The 20,238-nt window shown below is 30.0% G+C and overlaps 2 protein-coding genes and 1 pseudogene across 2 annotated transcripts; 2 read left to right on the top strand and 1 right to left on the bottom strand.

The window, feature by feature from the left end:
- The first annotated feature begins 615 nt into the window (after nucleotides 1-615).
- LOC113399642 (uncharacterized) lies at nucleotides 616-3,552 on the top strand (annotated as a pseudogene).
- A 2,451-nt stretch (nucleotides 3,553-6,003) lies between these two features.
- On the top strand, nucleotides 6,004-12,609 carry LOC113399679 (gamma-interferon-inducible lysosomal thiol reductase-like). Its single transcript, XM_026638864.2, has 5 exons — nucleotides 6,004-6,233; nucleotides 9,172-9,303; nucleotides 10,609-10,782; nucleotides 11,499-11,639; nucleotides 12,408-12,609. Exons 1-5 carry the CDS (start codon nucleotides 6,159-6,161, stop codon nucleotides 12,555-12,557), a joined length of 672 nt encoding a protein of 223 aa, XP_026494649.2. The 5' UTR covers nucleotides 6,004-6,158; the 3' UTR covers nucleotides 12,558-12,609.
- A 393-nt stretch (nucleotides 12,610-13,002) lies between these two features.
- LOC113399689 (CLIP domain-containing serine protease B4-like) lies at nucleotides 13,003-18,379 on the bottom strand. The gene is made up of 9 exons (XM_026638878.2): nucleotides 18,176-18,379; nucleotides 16,692-16,744; nucleotides 16,431-16,522; nucleotides 16,152-16,336; nucleotides 15,632-15,740; nucleotides 15,365-15,546; nucleotides 14,761-14,861; nucleotides 14,118-14,300; nucleotides 13,003-13,126 (listed from the first exon to the last, which is right to left on the bottom strand). The coding sequence occupies exons 1-9, from the start codon at nucleotides 18,240-18,242 to the stop codon at nucleotides 13,016-13,018; spliced, it is 1,083 nt and encodes a 360-aa protein (XP_026494663.2). The 5' UTR covers nucleotides 18,243-18,379; the 3' UTR covers nucleotides 13,003-13,015.
- Nucleotides 18,380-20,238: the final 1,859 nt, after the last annotated feature.

Genomic DNA, 20,238 nt, shown 5'->3' on the forward strand with positions numbered 1-20,238 from the left:
GTGTTTTGATAACAATTTCAGTCATTTGTGAAAAATAAAAACATTTTTACCAAACAATAAAATTGTATTTTACTTTTATATTCTAACAAAAGGATATCCTTAAGCTTCTTTGATTAAACTAAATTGTACATAAATAATACAAATACAGATGCATACAGACCAGTGTTGGACTGGCAATATAGCCGAATTGGCGTTTGCCAGCCAGACCCTAGTCTGAGCGGGCCCCCAAATGAGACCCTACCTACCCTCTGGTTTACATGTAAAATGATTTATATATATTCCAAAAATTGAAACGGAAAAATTAGAAAAATTATCACTAGATTATATCTTATTTTTGGTGAGTATCGTATTTTTTTAAATTACCAAATTGAAAATAAAATTTCAGATACGTTCTAGAAAAAGTTTTAAAGAAATAAAGGACGTAGTATTCAACACATATAAATATTTGAGAAGCAAAATAAATTCACAGGTAGTCCAGTAATGTTTAATCAATACAAGTTCAAATCATTACTTGCAGGGTTCTCATGGCAACAAAAGCTTAAATGACCATTTAAAGGCACTGTTTTCCTTAAAACAGAAACAATAATTTGAAAATCGCACAATTTCATAATTAAAATGCAAGTCAAATATCCGAAAAAACTCCCTCCGACATCTTGGGATACAGTACATCTTAATTATCCAGTACAAAAATTCCCTGAAACAGGAATTTCAAGTGAAACATTAGGAAGACAATGGAGACCTCCGCCGGATATATTAAAAGCCCTTGTAAGTTCAATCTTTTCAAAGTGTTGCATATTATGAATGGCTTATTATAGGATACCTGTATACCTGTCGGTACACAAATATTTAATACAATTATTTAAAACCAAATATATATGGGAAACTAATAGCAGCGAATCTTGCCATCGTGATGTAGATATACCAAAGATTTAACATAACGCCACCTAGTACTCAGAGGTAACAATCAATTCGTAAACACATGTACACGTGTTAACATTTCTATTTAATTTAACAGAAAACACCAGTTGATGAAATGTATAAATACAGTAGAGACTACGACGTAACACACGATCTGTTTCGCACACAAACAAACCTGGACTATGGATACAAAATACCTGAAGCGTGTAGATTTAACAAGCATACTTCTTGCAATGAAAACTTTTTTATTTACCCTCCTAGTAAGCAGGTAACAGTACTATCATTTACTTGAACACTGATGTATATACTGTCTCAATGGAAGCACTTATTTTGTTTGAACTTGATACAAATACTAAAATGGTATATATATAAGTAGCCTGTACGGCAAATGAGCCGCCTTATGGTTAGCGGTCATAACCGCCCAAAGTATTGCCGCTCGTACGTACTAAGAAGGGCTTGCACAAATCCCAACTACCAAGTTTTTGAACTTTTTCGTATGACTTTGTGCTTTAGATATGCTATGTTTTATTATAATATGATTCCAAGCTTCCATAACAACGCCCAATAAACCAAGTTAACTTCCGTTAGGAAACTCGCTGTAAAGCAAATAAGTATAACCAAATGTTTTGTTACAAAAACCTTATAATTTTGTTTACTTATAGCCTATACTTGTCACTGAACACTAAAAAAAATCTTCTGCTTAAGTTAAAAATTAAAACTAACGTAATTTAAAATATATTTAATTTTAAAATAATTAATTACAAGTTTAAATTGAGAATGTAAGAATTTATATAATTAATTTATGTTATATTATACAAATAAACACGTGTAAAATTATTTAAAATAGCTCGCAGATAGAACACCAGCTCAAAAAGTACATGGAACGACGGAGATGAAAAGTTCATATACAGAACCCATAAAACCATGTAGACTGGTTACCGACAAGGACCAATTCAAGCAACTTTCTTCCTTGCCGCTTGAAATGGTAAGAGAACCTTTATATTACAATAGTGGTTTTCTTATCACTGGAACCGTTCTAACGATTTTTAAATATTACTGAAATTTAAAATCCATAGCGATCGATCCCAAAATAATCTAACACAAACTATAAAATTTATCGTATTTTATATCTTTATGTGATTACAATAAATATATTACATGGATATTTTTTCAGACGAGAGTTGAACCCTTTCATAAAGATATAGAGCCGCTGGATACAACATACGAAGGTTTCGAAAAATATTTAGATCCTTATTTGACAACTAATAGATTACATCATAGACCTTTTACATCTGATGTATTGAACAGGTCATCGAACTCAAAAGACATACTCACATATTATATTTTTTCAAACACTCCTTGGGTATGTAAACTTGATTAAGTATAACTGACATAAATTGCTTGATTTAGTGGATTGCATTTTATTGATTCCAAGTCCAAACTTTACAGCCAGTGAAAATTAATTTTATTATTTTTAAATAATGTAAAAATATAACAGTGTCCTCTTGAACATATTGTTGTCGAACTTTAGCCAATTAAATCAAATACTTCAGTTGGCTTCAAAAAAAGGGACCTAATCATACGAGCTATATAAGAGCAAGACCACCTCACCATACCAGACCAACAATAAAGATCTGTGTAATTATTGAAACGTATAAATAAAATAATTAAAAAAATATATTTTTATACTTAGGTCCGTTCAGCAAAACCGAATATCGAATAATGGCAACTTCCGCTCAGTAAACCTAAACTCCTTTGCGATAAAGAAAAATTTAAAGATGATTTTCGTGAGATTAGAACTCACAATAAGTTAAATTGGGTACCCAGGTAATGCTTAATAGATCCCTAGAAGATTATATCTATTACAGGAAACTAAACAGCGACATGTTATATTTTGATAATAGTTAATTTTAGTTTTATTGCAAGAAACACTGAATAATTACTTCAGCAATATTTCTATAAAATTTCATTTGATAACATTTATATTGTTTTAAATGTATTTCGATATTAGAAATATTTTAATACAAGTCATACATACAGACAACACTACACTTGACGGTAGGCTCTGTGCAAGCCCGTCTGGCCGTACCTCTAGGTATTCTACCGCTAAACAACAATACATAGTATTTTCATGTTCCGGTTTGAAGAGTGGCTGAGCCAGTTCAACTACAAGCACAAGGGACATAACATCTTGGCGCCCAAGGTAGGTGGCGCATTGGTGTGATGTAAGGAATAGTTAGTATTTCTAACATCTCCAATGTCTATGGATGGTGATGACCATCAGATAAAATTACGAAATATAATATTCAATTTTTAATGATTAATTTTCTCTATTATCAAAGTAACAAAACATATTTTATTCGCAGAACATTCTGTACAGAAGCAAGAGACAACTATATACAACAAAATTCTCGCCTCGAATCGCGAATACATAACTACGAAGAAGAAGTCAGATCTGAATATCAACGTTCGATCGCAAATTTACAAACGTCAACGCAACACGAACAATCTGCTATGAAATATTTGAATACAACTGAATACTCTCACATCGGTTCTAGAAGGCCGATATGTTCAATAATAGACCAATATTTTGAAAATAATAAAAAATTAGCTAAGAGAACAAATATAATATAAAACATATTGTCGACGAAGTCACGATGAATAGTTTCAAATAGATCACACATGTAACGTGTGATAATGTTATCCTATTCTGACCTATTTTATCTATTCAAAATGTGTGCTCAAAGCAAACCCTATTCACTCATTCTTATAATCAGACAGGGGGCAGGAACCTCCTTCAAAAACGGAAAGTGTTAAGGCGCAGGACCAACCATTTTTTGAAATGATGTTTTGACAGAAAACGCAATAACTTTTTATTGGTTAAACCTTCATCTTCAGCCTAGGGTTTTGGAATCAGCAGCCTTACAAACCTTATAATATATATTTTAATTTGTTTCTATCTCATGACATTTTGCAACAAGTTTTCGTATTAAATGTACAGACAGAAACAGATTGTGTGAACGAACGATTGGTTAGCAGTTGTGTTACAGGATCTTGTTAAGATACCCAATTGAACAACGGTTTTTGTCGTACGTTATCAATTGTTTCCGTTATATATACGTAACTGCCGTTTGTAGTGCATAAATCCGTGAGTGCGTTCGCTTCCTCGCATGCAAGATATTATAAAATCTACTATACCCATTTGAAAAGGGTAATATCTCCCAACCTTATTTGTCGCAATTTCAGCTTATATTAACGAATAAAGTCATCGTATTTTGAAGTAACTTATTTAGTACGACATTTTAAAATTCGATTTGAGTGCAAAGTTTCTATAAGTAATGTTTCTTACGAACATAGCTGTTATTGAACTGGACGCACTCTGTTACCATCATTCACCAATAGAAATCTACTGCTGGACATAGGCTTCTCAGATAGTGCGCCGTAACTTCATCCGCATCCGTCGGGTCTGCTAACTTCTTCGGCTTTGGGATCTATCTGCCTGTAGTGTGCACTACGCTGTGTTTGCTGTTCTCTTCTCTTAGAATTGTTTGCTCTATCGGCCATCGATCATTTGTTTATCATGACTAGGCCACTGACACATGCTCCTAGTTGTGGAAGGTTGTTGGTAACTCCGGTTCTTCTTCTGATATATTCATCACGGATTTTTTATTCAAGTTACACTAGTAGGAATAGTGAAACAATGTGTGAGCTGGAACATGCCAAATTGTCGGACGTGACGATTTGCAAAAATTCTTAAAGATAATATATATATATGTACGTCACTCAGAAAAGCAATCTGTAGTTTTTTATGATTTTTATTGAAAAACAGTACCGAGTCACTAAACACTTTTGCTACACTTCGATGTCGATGAAATTATTAGCTGCTACCTCTTTCAGGATCCGTTATACGCGCATGGTATAAAATGTTGTGATTATGTCATCGCACAAATTTTCAAGAGTACAATTGGCCATGAAAATTCAAAACACATACACGTAGGCCAAGCTTGACATTTAAACTAAATATTGAAAAAATATTTTACAATCTTTTGTCATACCTAACAGTATTTAGTTCTCCTTAACCAAAAAATTGAGTCTTTTTATAATTTAATCACTGACATGGTGCTTGACACAAAATCACGATATAATCTTTATATATTGAAAGTAATGACAGTAAAGGAAACGTTTTGAATGTTTTCTTTCTTTTAGAGTAATTTGTCTCATTATAAAAACTGATTTTAAATGTCAATGACCTGTCATTAAGAAATGTTTACGTAATTCACCCGTGACAACAATATGCATACAAAAAATAGATGGAAATAATTTATTTTTTTATAGTAATAGGATTGGTGTCGTTTATAATATACCTTATACAGCCGTATTGGATTTTAATTATATCTATTGCGTTTATTTATGCGTTGTACACTCAAATTGGAATGATTTTTTGAAAGTTATCAACCCTTTAACCATTTCTATACGTAAGTGAGATACATAATTAATAAATATCACAAAATCAATTTAAATACCGTTCGATTATAATTTATCCTGTAAACTGTCGAAATATTGTGAAAGGTCATTCAATTTACAATAAAACATATCATAACTGAAGTTCGCTTTGATAGATTATAATATACCTATTTAATGCATTATTGTGGCTTAACTTGTAAGCAGTTTATTATGGTACATAATCATTTGACCGTTTACAATTTCGTGAGATAAATTATATCTTACAGTATTTACAATTTTACGGTGATAGTACAGATTTTAATTTTATATGCTCATATATATATTGAAACATACTTATTATGTAATATTATAACCTACTTCCAAACTAAAGTATCTGCTTTAACGTATTTAATTTACTTAATGGTTTATGTAAATTTCGAAGATGTGACGCAAGGTTACGTATTTATCTTTTTGTCGTCAAATATATAAAAGTTTTAATGCATTTTATATTATCTGAAAACTTCGTTATAATACTATAATATTATAATATGATAAAAATTATAGTGTATGTAATTTTTATTGCAATTGTTTACATTTACATTAACTCTAATATATAGTGATGTATGATCAGACGGAGTCACCATCTGCGTTCGCGCAACAACTAGCATAGTAATTGAACCATTCACACGTGTTTGCACAATTGAATATATATAATTTTAGTACGCCGCGCTGTAACTTATGTTTAATAAATATTTTTTTGTGATTAGGAACATTTTTATTTATTTTTTTATATAAAAATGGTGCACCTAAAATTACAGTTTTTAATAGTACTAATTGTTTTGGAGAATTTTACTTTTGCGGGACCACAAAAGGTAAGTCTACATTTTATTGTTATATACTTATGTCTTAATGAAATGCATTTAATTTTTTTTTTCTTATAAGATTATTTATTAATTTATTCATTGAATGATAATGTAAGAATTATTATTATTAATTTTCGACAAGCAGTTAATTTTACCTTTTAAAATACAATCACGACTTACTAATACGGTTAAACAAATAACACCTCTGTGATATTTTTAAGGAGAGTAGTGTTCGCTCAGTGATATTTGATTCAACGAGAATCATTATTGATTTTTTTCAGAGAAATATGAAATTGCATGCTTCGAATAAACATTTTTTACTTTTATTAATCTGTGTACAAGCTAAGGAGAAAATGTTACTAAATTAATTTTTCTTTGCCTATATGTATATAGATTGTAGTAGATATTTATTGTATACTATATTCACATAAAATCGTACAGGAGACTTTGTATATAAATAAATATATATATGTTTTGTATATAAAAATATGTGTGTAACAACGATTGTCAGTAATTATCCGCACGGGTATTTATAATAATCGCTGTGACGGAGCCACTAGAGTGAAAACGAATACGTTTATCCAAATTAACCATGAAGGTTTGCAATTTGAAACATACTAAATTTTAAGTTACGGTGAATTAACTCTATGACCATTGTTGACCAGTGTTGGGTATCTTTACTATCTGAAGGATTTCTACTCTGACAAAAGCAAGGTTGCTACCAATAGGTTTTACAACCAAATCTCTATATATATAAATCCATGTTTCCCTTGGTCACGCCATAACTTGGAAATGACATTACCGATTTCTTTCAACATTTTTATTATTATGAAAAGAAAAATTAAGAAAAATGCATAGAAAACTGAAATTTTCAGAAATCTTAAGAGCATTTGTCGTATTAGTTTGTTAATTGGGACTGTGAGCCAAATATTTCTGTGTGACTAAAACCAAAAAATACTAGACATAAATTTATTATTAGAAGCTATTAAGAAATCATTAATACGTTTTTTATTGTTATTATTTATTCCAGTTCGAATTAAATATTTATAGCTAAGGCAGGATAACACTTATATGTCTAGAATATTTTATAATTATTTAATCTGTGTTCATTTCATAAGTAAAAAATAAAAAATCTCCAAAATAAAAAAAATAAAGTTTCTTCGATCCTACAATGACTAAGTAAATGAAAGCAATATAAAAATTAATTTTCTGTTTATACTATGTGTAATATCTATATAACATATTATCATATATCTATATAATAGATATATAATTCTGTAAAACAAAGTAAGACTCCTTCTACGTATAGTCAACATACAAATAATATATTAAAATATCTGCATGGTTAGTAAAATAAATTGCCACGAACGGGATTAAAACACGAGGCTTCTTTGTCTGAACTAAATATATAATATATATAACTCAATGCCAAAATATACCGTGCAGTCCCGCAGGCGAGGTCGACATATGAATAAAGTAGAGCAGTAAAAGTTGTCCTGGCAACCACTAACAACGTTTATTGGCCAGACACACCACGTGAATATGTCACCGAGAAATTGTAAGAACCGTTTGTTCATAATATATCTCGACAGCTTGTAAATCTGAACGGGGACAATATATACTCATGTTATAAATGCGAAAGTAACTCTGTCTATCTGTTGCTCTATCACGGCCGAACTACTGAACCGAATTTAAATATAAATAAATATTAATATTGGACAACATCACATACGTTACTCTGATCCCAATGTAAGTAGCTAAAGCACTTGTGTTAAGGTAAATCAGAAGTAACGACGGTACCACATACACCCATACCCGAGACAACATAGAAAACTAATGAACTTTTTCTACATCGACTCGGCCGGGAATCGAACCTGAGACCTCGGAATGCCGTACCCATGAAAACCGGTGTATACACTACTCGACCACGGCGGTCGTCGAATGATGTAATTTTATATGAAGCAAGATTGAAAAGAGCCGAGATGGCCCAGTGGTTAGAACGCGTGCATCTTAACCGAAGATTTTGGGTTCAAACCCAGGCAAGCACCACTGAATTTTCATGTGCTTAATTTGTGTTTATAATTCATCTCGTGCTCGGCGGTGAAGGAAAACATCGTGAGGAAACCTGCATGTGTCTAATTTCAACGAAATTCTGCCACATGTGTATTCCACCAACCCGCATTGGAGCAGCGTGGTGGAATATGCTCCATTCCTTCTCCTCAACGGGAGAGGAGGTCTTAGCCCAGCAGTGGGAAATTTACAGGCTGATTATGTAAGATTGAACAACAAGGAAATACAAAGTTTTTATTACTAATACCGGGCGACATCGAGTTTAGAACAAAACGCACAAATAATGTATGCATTATCGACGGTTTTTAATCTTAAAGATTAGGTTAGTGTGTTAATTATTAAACAGAAATCGGTCACTTATATTGATATTCAAAACATCTGCACTGTTTAAAAATAATTGCAATAGCTTACGGTTCTTACAAGTATCCGGTAACATATAATATATAAAACATATATAGTAATGGGAAACTGAAAATTTTATCACGTTGAATCACATACAACAACTTTCAATTAATAAACATCCCATTTCGTATAACCAATATATGTTGAATATACAGATTATGTGTGTGACTGTATTATATCTATAATAATAAACAAAAAAAATATTAAATACATATTATAGAAAAATAGAAATGTATAATTTATAATAATGATAAAAATAATGATGCCACCAGTGAAAGATATTTTATTAACTTAATAATGGATATTAATCATATAAACATTATCAGTATCCAGTATCTTTTATCATAATTTTACCGTAATAATTTCTAGACTGCAATAAAATCTTAACACGTCTATATGTGTTTAATTAATTAACTCATAGTCCTAAAGAAGACTGTTTGAACTGAAGAGTATATTAATTGCATTTTATTTTCAGATTCATTTATCGGTTTACTACGAGAGCAAGTGTCCTGACAGTAAATTGTTCATTTTAAATCAATTACTGCCAGCCTTTCATCTGCTGCATGATTATTTGAAGTTAAGCTTAATTCCGTTTGGAAAAGCGAGGGTAATAAAACATTTCGTCATTTCTATTCAATATTTTAATTAAAATATGTTATTACGCTATACTGATGTCAAACTTTTCTGCCAGGAGTAAATATGAATTAAAACTAAAAGTGTTAAATAAAATAAATATATAACTTAAAGCTTTTTTACATGGTTATGTATCCTAAATATAAATAAATCACGATTGTTTATATTTTTTATTTAATAACGACCATATGGTAGTTAGACCATAAGTTAAGTTATTATTTAATAAATATTACAATAATCATAGTAAGATTTCGTAAAATCAGTCTTTATATATTTTCATAGATATTTTATTTTCATTAGGACAACCAACAGTAAATACAATATCACACCCAAAATAAAAATAAAAAAATACATTTCAAAATTATCAAGGCAAAAGTTCTACTACTTACAGGTGGTCTCACCATGCATTATCATATTACACAATGTAATTATTGAAAATATGAATTAAACATATGCATAATAATTATAAATAAGAAATATAATACATTTCTTAAACTATTATTTAATAAATAATAATTAATAAAACCAATAAGGTAAACCATATGATTGAGCGTAAATAAAATTCTTTATTTTTCGATTGAATTGAGGGCGACCATCGTGACATATGTCTAAATCTTTTACTTTAATACTGATGGTGATATAACAATGATAATCACGATATTATGGAATTCCTACCTAGTTGCGTTTTATATAATCTGTTCTAAAAGAATGGCTCACACGGGAATTATTAATTAAATAAATTAAATAAAAATTTCATTGACAATAATTTTCGTCTATTCTCCAGACTTTGTATATTGAACAGATTGCATCTTTCATTATAAGACGTTGAATTTATCCTAAATCTATATGATAGTTGACGAAGAAACTTTTCTATATATTCTCGAGTCTATTAATGTGCAATTTTTGATACGGTGACCAAATTAAGCAACAATATTCTAATCTGCTACGCACGAAATAATTAAAGAGACTTAAGACAGTTTCACTCCTTTTCAAGTCTTTGGAGCATCTTAGAACAAAGCCTAGTGATTTGTTTGCTATATCGAGAGCTTTATCTATATGCAGTTTGAAATTCAATTTATTATCCAATATGATGCCTAAGTCACGAATCCTGTCAACTTCCTTTAATTCTATATTTTTTACATAATATATGGATGGTATAATTTTCTTTTTACGAGTAAATTTTATGTGATAACATTTATTAAATAAACCTAAGCTGAAATAATAGAAATGAATAACGCTACAATTCACTATTATATTGTCCTAATATGAAAAATTTCAGAGCATTAACTACGGGGATGGAGGGTTCGAATGTCAGCACGGATCAGCGGAATGTTTAGGCAACATAGTACAAGACTGCAGCTTGCATCAGATGAAAGGACAAAGCGATAAAAAGAAATTGGCATATGTCGTATGCGAAATGCACACCGAAGCTGCTTCACAGGGTAGATTCGATGTACGTTTAAAATAAATCTAATATTTTATAAACTAAATTATACATATAGATTATTTTTACATAATATCACTCGAATGGATTCTGTACGTCGAGGTGATTATGTGGTGGAATATGTATTCATAAATTATTTTTCAGCGAGCTGGTAACTGTTCGTTATGTAATAGCATGAGTAATTATTTCTTGACAGTCATAGAAAATAGATTGACGTGAGATTTTGAACGCTTGCCCTCAATTTTTTTTTATAATTTATAGAAACTCTACAATTGTATTTGAAAATAGTGTGTGAAATAAATGAAAACATATGTGAATCTTAGATTGATGTTTGTATGTAACGTGTACTAATTACAATTTGAATAAAAACACGTATAAAAATAAATATGTACATGTTGCTTGAGATTTAAAAAAAAAAACGATTCTAAATCCACAATTGATATAAAATATATTACATATATAAGGAAGCAAATACTAGAGTATTCTTAGGGTAATAAAAGTTATCTAAACATTAATTAACTGATATATATTTGATAATATTTTGGATTCGCTTCGGATTCAAATAATGAATTGTTTGTAAAATGTAAAATATAACTTTATCATTCAAATAATTATTATTCTTTTTCGATAGATTCTAAATCGACTTATTTTTATTTATACGTAATATAACTTATATCTGTTTTGATTAATTTTACTTATTAATAAGTTCTTAATTGTTCTTTTAGTGCGTAGAAAGATCAAATCTTTCGACTGAACATGTCGAGAAGTGTGTGACGTCAGGTGAAGGAATAGTATTGCAGCTCGAATCTGAATACTACACTGGTTTAGTAAATCCCAAGTTTGTTCCGACCGTGACAATTAATGGAGTAAGTAAAAATTATGTACTACAAGTCTTAATATAATAATAAAAATAATATATATATATATCAAATAATAATACCTAACAATAACAAATGTACCTACATTACCCGTTATAAGATTTTTAAATTTGTTTATATTGACTGACACTAAAGTATTCAAATTGTCTTATTTTTCAAATTGTTATTTAATCTGTGCATTCCTCAAAGGAATAGCATAAACTGCATGACATTGTTAAGCACGGCACGAAGTCCTGGGGAAATATTTTAATATTTTGTACTCAATTTTACAAGCAGTCTCAGTAACCGATATTAGAATATATATGTAAGTGCTCACCAACGCCCATAGACATGGCGCTGTATTTCTTACTGCGCCACCAATCTTGGGACCTAAGATTTTACGTCCCTTGTCTCCGTAGTTACACTGGCTCACTCGTCTTTCAAAACCGGAACAGAACAATATAAGACGTGTCACTATTCAACTTCGCGCGATAATTTTCTAGTTACTGCTTCGATCCCTTGATTCGTAGCGTGATACGAGTCAATAAACTTACAATAAATGGGTTACCTACCTAAAACAATAAGATTATTTAAAATCGGACCGGCAGCAACTGAGACTCAAACTGAGACGTTCAAACAATCCAATAAACTCTGCATCTTTATGTTATAGTATTGATTAATACATTATTAGCGATAATAAAAAGACTAATGAGGTAAGCTAGAAATGGATGGTCGACTAAGACCTCTTTTAAATTCATAAATTTGTGTCTTTTCCAGGAATTCAACCAAGAGATTCAGGACTACGCACAAGTAGACCTTATCGGCACTCTCTGCTCCCTACTCATCGATTCTCAACCATGCGGGCGATATTACAACTATATCGCTTTGAATAACCTTATGAATACAAGTCCTAGAAATACACATTGAAATAAATCTCAGATAATAATATAAGTTCTTTAATTTATTAAACATTTATATTTTTCCTAATATTATAAAGTGGTAAAATTTGTTTCTAAAATACTAAAAAAAATCACTAGTAGATAGGTAGCTAAATTGTTTCCGAGTCCTATAGGGTGAAATTTAAATTTATATTATATCATTTTCTTTATTAATAAACTGCAACCGCGAGAAACCAAGCGAGTCGCTAGTTTGTAAATATTAAAAAAAATATATTATACTGACTGACTTCAACATTATATATAGTTCAATTTTAGGAAATATAGTAATAGACTATTTATGAAAAACTGCTGATATTATTTATCAAGTAAATATGAAATGAAATTTGAATATTTTAATTGAGGAAATTAAATAAAAACGCTCATTCGTTCTTTTTTATTTATTTGAATTAATTACACTGGCAATATGTTTTAAAAATATGTATAGACTCAAGATGGCAAATTATCCACTATCCAGTTGTAATAATGAGCTATGTTAGTGTACACGCTGGGTACTCCCTCGCTCCCGCAGTTTTCTGAACCAAATGACACTATGCCGATCTGAAATCAGAAAGACATCACTTATTTTTTGTTTTAATTTTTTTAGTTTATGATAAAGGTAAGCCGACGGGCAAACTGACAGCGGCACTAAACCCGGAAAAAAACAATACTAAGTATTGATGTTTGGTGGTAGAATATCGAATGAGTGGGTGGTACCTACCCGCAGTTCTGCTTGCTCAAAGGTGTACCACCAAGAATAAATGGTGAAAATTGAAAATTCCTCATTAAACAATGCTTATCTCTCTGTCCATAATTAAAAAAAATGAAAATATTTTTTTTAATTGTTGTCTCATAGAATCATAAGCTTTGTATGATGATAATATTGTGCAGTTAAAATTAACATGTGTCGTAAAAAATAAATCGGTAGTCGGTTTTAAGGACTTTATTATTTTTAGCAAGACGTTGTTTTTATTTTATTTATTTAACGGAAAAGAAATTACATTTGGAAAAACATGCCTAGCAGTGCAACAAATACAATAAATAGTTGATATCATGAGGAAACTTACATGTGTCTAATTTCAATGAAATTCTGCCACACGTGTATCCACCAACCCGCATTAGAGAAGCGCGGTGGAATAAACTACAAACCTTTTCCTCTAAAGGGAGAATAGTCCTTAGCCCAGCAGCGGGTCATAAATAGGCTGTTACTTTACTTTATAAAAAATATTTATCATAGTTTGAGCCTAATATTTTATTATAGTAGGCTCAAACTATGATAAATAATTAATTAAAAATTAACAAAAATATATATAAATACAATTACAAGTGGATGTAAAGTTTGTATTATTTTTCATTTTATTTATTTTTATTTTATTTTTATTTTATTTGGTTCTTCAACAATGTGTACACTAATTATAATAATATAATATAACAAAGTAAAATTATATTCAAGTGTCACAATCACTTAAAGAAGAACACAGCATGCACAAAAAGAAAACAATCAACATCTTAACCTAAATTATATAATTATATATGAATATTTTTTACATACTTGAAAATTTTGACCATCTCTCTTCAGTAACAGAGGCGCTCCACCAAACCCTGAACAAGCGTCTTTCCCTTCTTCTCCTCCTGCACATAGCTGGCCATCGTGAATAGGAACCGATTCACCAAAAATACGCTCACATGTTTCTAAAGATACGAGAGGTACATCCAACTGTTGTTGGCGTCCAATCTAAAACAGACACAAAAATAGGGTTAATAAATGTTAACAAATTGTATTTATTCAAAGGTTAACTTTTCTTTGTACTAAATTGATTACTCTTCACATATTTATTATAAAATTGTCACCATACATACATAATATAAAAAAACATTCACTAATAATATTTAGAGAAAGAGGCAGAATAGATAGAAATTAAACTGTTTGATCTTTTAAATTAATATAAATAAAAAATACTTTTAGATAATATTGAACCACCGAGAAAAAACTGAAACTTAACATTTTGTTATATTACTTTATTTAAATTTCCTTATGAATTAATGTTATGTTATTGTAGAACATTAACGCCGAATCGTAATATTAAAAAAAAAATTAATATGTAATTTCCTGGTATAGTATATATATAATCAATATACTATATAGAAAAAATCGAATTCAAGGCTATAAAACCACTAAAGTAGACAAATCGTACCAAATTGTTTTGTCCTGACAGTTTTCCCCAGCCGACCAGCGAAGCGCGTTCGTTGATCACTATTTCCGGCTTATCATTCAAACAGATCGGTGCGGCTGTCACTGAAATAAAAGCACAGCAAATTAGTGTCAAGATTTGTTATCAGCTGACATAATAAGTTAACCTTGTACAAGGACAAATCTACGCATACTATAGTATGTCATTTTCAATAATTAGGCTTATGTGTATGTTTTAACATAATATATATCTATAACATTGTAAATGCAATAAGTGTCACATGATGCGAATCGAAAACGATCCTCCAATGTATACTCAGTCAGTTTCTATTTCAGTTTAAACATATTATGTAGATATTTACTTTAAAATATCTGGGACAGATGAACAAAATCATAAAGTGCGAATGAGTTTTTTGGGAGAAAGATGGGAGTTTTGCAATTTTTTAGTTGGTAGTTTGACAATCATCCAGGAGTCCTATATTCTCACCCTCCTACTTAGCAGTGGGAAAACGAATTTTTGTGTATTGATATAGAGGAACTCCAATTTTATTTTCATGTTTTTTTAGAGGTCTTTGAACTTCTACGGAATTAAAAAATTATTAACTTACCAGAGTATTTGATCTCGTCTTTCAGTATTATCATGGCAATATCATGTCTGAATATCTTTTGCTCGTACCCGGGATGAACAGAGACACTCTCTACCTTAATCGCCTGAGTGGCTGGAGCGCAGAAGTATTCGTTACAATCAGGACTTTTGCTTATATCCCATTCGCCAATGACAATGGTTGACCTTTTGAAAATTAAAATAATGAATTAAGGAAACAGTTGATTGAATACTCTTATTGTTGATTATGCTTGAAGTAAAATATTCTTACAGCTTATATCCTTCAGGCTTGGCTAAAGCGCAATGTGCAGCAGTTAGAACAACGCGTTTAGCTATAATAGAGCCGCTGCAAGCAAATCGTACGTCGCCAGTGTCTTTATCTGAAAATTAAATAACGATTACATAATAAAATGATCTCCCCGTGCTATGTAAATAATAATTTATAACAAATTGTTACTTGCAACTTTTATATAATAATTAAGTTACAATAAAATACATCACAAAAAAGTTTCACAATACTGTAGATTTTAAGAGGAAATTAGTTAATGTTACTACAATATTTTAATATTGATACTGGATCGATTTCATTAACGGTGGCCAATCTCAACGGAGACAAACCGATATAATATAGTGCTCGAGTGCACTATATCCACGGAAATCAGATACAACTAAAGACATTTCAGGCCAACGACTTCTGGCTTCTTTTTCTTCTCGTCAGAAAGCCCAATCACTTTTGATTGGCAAAAATCGGAGGTTTGAAGCCAGGACCGATCTTTGCAGCAATTACTTACTTGTAAATCCAATTCTAGCAACCCAAGGATGAGCACCGATTCCACTCTCTACGCCATTGACCATACTCTTGCCGCATTCGCGCGTGCCCGGCGCGTAAACATGCGCGCAATCACATGACGGGCAACACACGTAGTCTTCATTATTCATATTACCGCAGGTCAAGGAGTTGAGCCGGTGAAAGTATCTTATGAAATATAAAATATTATTGTAGGATTTTCGATATATTATACTACTAATATTTTATTTTTTGTGACGAATCTAATCAATAACTAATTTACCTGTCCGAAGAAAAACATGAAAAGTCCAAGAGGTCTTCTAATAGCGGACATGCGCTAATTGGTACACAGGACATATTCACCGGACATCGACTCTGTAATTACAATAAAATGAAAATATTCGTAAATTATTCCTAAACTTACACGATTACTTTGATTTCACTTTACTCTATTAAAACTAAAATAAAAACGACAAATTATATTTATACTTATACTTCATGTATTTACTTGTAAATTGTAAAAGTTTAAACAAAATCAACTTACGTGTGATAAAGTATTTTCGGCGCGTGGGTTCATATCAATGCTTAGAGATACAGCTGCAAAATTAAAATAAGTTGTAGGTAGTTATACAACATTTCTATATACATATATGAAAAATACTTAAAAGTGTTGAATAATAAAAGTATCAAATCCTCATCGTTTACACTTTAAACCAAAATAATTATATAACCCAAAAGAATTTCCTAAATTTGAAAGGCGAAAAAAGCAACAGGTACACCAAATTATTTTTAAATGTAAAATGTGTAATACTGCGATATTTAGGTACATGTTTTTAAGATGTCATCTGTAGACGAACAATAGAAATGGCGAGACGAAATCTTTATGAGATCTATCAGCACCTGGCGTATAAAGATATATCCTAGGCACAACGATTTATTTAGATTTGTGAATTGAAAGAAGAATAAAAACAACATTTTATAGTGACTATTTAGAGAGTTTAGGATGTTTACAATTAAAATAATAGTAATAATATGTAATTAATGTTGAATTTAGGATGTTCTATGAGCGCTCAATGACTATTTAGAGAGTCATTGAGCGCTCATAAAACATCCTAACTTTATAAACATATCTATATTATTATAAAAATAATTCGAAAGAAGAATTAATTTATAATAATGAATTTAATGTCAATAAGATCGCCCATCAATATTGCATGTGTGATTGTGGTTGTAATTTCGTATAACCCTGAAATCGAACACAATAGAAATTATAACATCGAGGTTACCATAACGATTATGTGTGTTTGATGCACATTATTATTGATATAACGATGCAAAGACGACCTCCGTGGTCGAGTAGTGTGTACACCGGTTTTCATGGGTACGCTACTCCGAGGTCCCGGGTTCGATTCCCGGCCGAGTCGATGTAGAAAAAGTTCATTAGTTTTCTATGTTGTCTTGGGTCTGGGTGTTTGTGGTACCGTCATTGCTTCTGATTTTCCATAACACAAGTGCTTTAGCTACTTACATTGGGATCAGAGTAATGTATGTGATGTTGTCGAATATTTATTTATATTTATTTAAATGATTATTATTATTAAAAAAAAGAGCTGTTATATATGAAACTCTTGGAAATTATTACTAGAGTCACTAGACAAATTTGCTTACATTCAATGATATTAAGATCTTAAAATTTTCTTGACATTGCGTATTATATATGCGTATGCAATATATATATTATTATTATTTTAATTATAAACAAAAATTATCTTCGTCAATAAGCTTTACTAGCACGATTAAAAAAACTATCGTGTGAGTTATTTGAGAATCTTCAAAGTAAAAATTTACCGGTTTATCAAAACAGGTAAATTATACCGGTAGAGTTTATTATTATTGTAAAACTAAAGATTAAAAAGTTTCAACTTCAATTTAGGTTACTACGATTAACAAATACTACAATACATATTACGTACGTAAAGAAAAAAATTATAATATATTAACTGAAAATAATTGTAATTTTTAACTTACTTCCAAATTGCGCGTTAACTGTTAACTTAAAAATAAACACATAAAATAATACAGGATACACAGTCATTTTCACTAATTTAATCACAGTTCATACGTTCATAGTTTAAATATTAATCACAGTTTTTAAATTTTTGGAATTTTTGTTACAAAATATATATTTTTAAGAGGCAATTAATAATATGTTTGTCATTGTAGACCGATAGCATGATCACAACAGAAATGACACGGTACAAAGCCTCCGTTTCGACCTACGTGATGCAGGTTTGTTAAACATTTTAAGATGTTAAAAATTAAACATTATATCAAATTTACTAATATTTTGGATATCATTGAATGAAATATAATATATAAGAAATTATAAATACTTCGATCATTTTAATTAGATGATATTTACAAAAGAAAAATCAAATAGTTATACATACACATTTATTCTTTATAAATTTATAATACTCTTAAACAAACGACACTACTATACTATACTATTTTATTAATAATATTTATTCTCTAATTGTTTTATATGTTATATTAATAGGCTGTTTCTAAATTTTGTTACCATAAATATATACATTAAAATCTTGTAAACATAAAGTAATACAAACGTTAAAAATCGTTTGCGACCTCTGAATTGTGAATCACCGCTATACACTGCTTTAGATTTATTAAGCGAATATTAACGATCATTTAGTATCATCATGTAAAACAATTTATATCGCTTTTTAAATCGAATCTAAAAACCTTAATGTAATTCGAAAAAGTTTTTATTTCGTGTAAAATATTGACCGCCATTCATGAATTTATTGTATTTAAAACTAGTTGTAACATGCAGTTTTATCCGCTTTTTTTACACTATACGTGCCTGTTTCCTTATTTCTGAATATTTTTTTGTCATTAATGGCTACTTCACCGCTTCTTAGGGCAATATCATGAAGTTATAATTATAACTGACAACAACTGAAACAATACAGCCTATGATTTACACATAATAACTTAATTCGGTTTGACCGACAGATATTTCATTATTTAAGTAAAAAGGTAAAACATAAGATAAAAACAATTATTGAACTTTTTGTGTTGACTGTCCAGTATTTTTTTTTTTATCCAAGAATACAGTTTGAGATATTACAAAATGTGTAAACTTTAATAAATAGTTTTCAATAAATGTTTTTATTTAAAACGGCTGACGGTAATGCCATATTCATTAACTTACATAATAATATTTCGTTGTCCATAACTTTGTACGTTTATTTCAAGAAGGAATACTATCAAAATATTATTTGTAACGTAAATTCACTATAATTCTTTAATTTAAAATAAAAATATAATGAGTAATTTATCTTTATAAAATATATACAATTTTGTTACTGTAATTTGCACTTCATAACGCCTATTAATTTGATAATGTATTTTAATTCACACCGAAATTGTAGTTTCATAAAAAAGACACGGAATTCAACACGACGATCGGAGCGTGGCCGCTAATCTTGAGTGAAAATCAGTTTTTTTTGTTACTCTATTGTTAAAGTCGGTTTTTGCACGACCCGATGTCATTCACACTGGGTCACTGGACACTGAACCAGGTGTACTTCTACTGTTCATTTTAAATTAAAATATAACATAAGAACGAAAGCATCAAATAATATATTTTAGCGTTACAAAACACGCTCAATTAATTGTACAAACAACTAGTTTAATTCAAGAAGTCTTTATGTTATTATAAAATATTTAATTACATTTGAACTATTAATACAACTATAATTGAAATTGTATACAATCGGGTCACTTTTTAAATTTTCACGCATCCGTAGATATTTAAGTTCATAAGCCTCAATTTTCTATTCAAAGAGCAAACATAATTAACGCGCTTGACACAAATTACTTCCTAATCCGATAATAATACCCAAATCATTCATATCACAAAATATCACATGAAATTTTTTTCTATGGCTTAATTCTATTATTATTTTGTATTCAATCTGAATTCTGACTGATAAAGAAGATCGTATGACTATAATTATGAAAAAATAAATAAATTTAAAACTGTTTTTGGCAGGCGTTGTCTACGA

Source organism: Vanessa tameamea, chromosome 15 (assembly GCF_037043105.1).
Source record: "Vanessa tameamea isolate UH-Manoa-2023 chromosome 15, ilVanTame1 primary haplotype, whole genome shotgun sequence".
NCBI classification, from domain to species: domain Eukaryota; kingdom Metazoa; phylum Arthropoda; class Insecta; order Lepidoptera; family Nymphalidae; genus Vanessa; species Vanessa tameamea.

Bases quoted from the DNA above. Each gene is read 5' to 3' on its own strand.
- LOC113399679 (XM_026638864.2), top strand. From the start codon at position 6,159: ATGGTGCACCTAAAATTACAGTTTTTAATAGTACTAATTGTTTTGGAG. The intron at 6,234-9,171 runs GTAAGTCTACAT...TTTTATTTTCAG, and splicing joins CTTTTGCGGGACCACAAAAG to ATTCATTTATCGGTTTACTA. The intron at 10,783-11,498 runs GTACGTTTAAAA...TTGTTCTTTTAG, and splicing joins CTTCACAGGGTAGATTCGAT to TGCGTAGAAAGATCAAATCT.
- LOC113399689 (XM_026638878.2), bottom strand. From the start codon at position 18,242: ATGACTGTGTATCCTGTATTATTTTATGTGTTTATTTTTAAGTTAACA. The intron at 15,741-16,151 runs GTAAGTAATTGC...TTTAATTTTCAG, and splicing joins TGCTAGAATTGGATTTACAA to ATAAAGACACTGGCGACGTA. The intron at 15,547-15,631 runs GTAAGAATATTT...AATTTTCAAAAG, and splicing joins AAGCCTGAAGGATATAAGCT to GTCAACCATTGTCATTGGCG.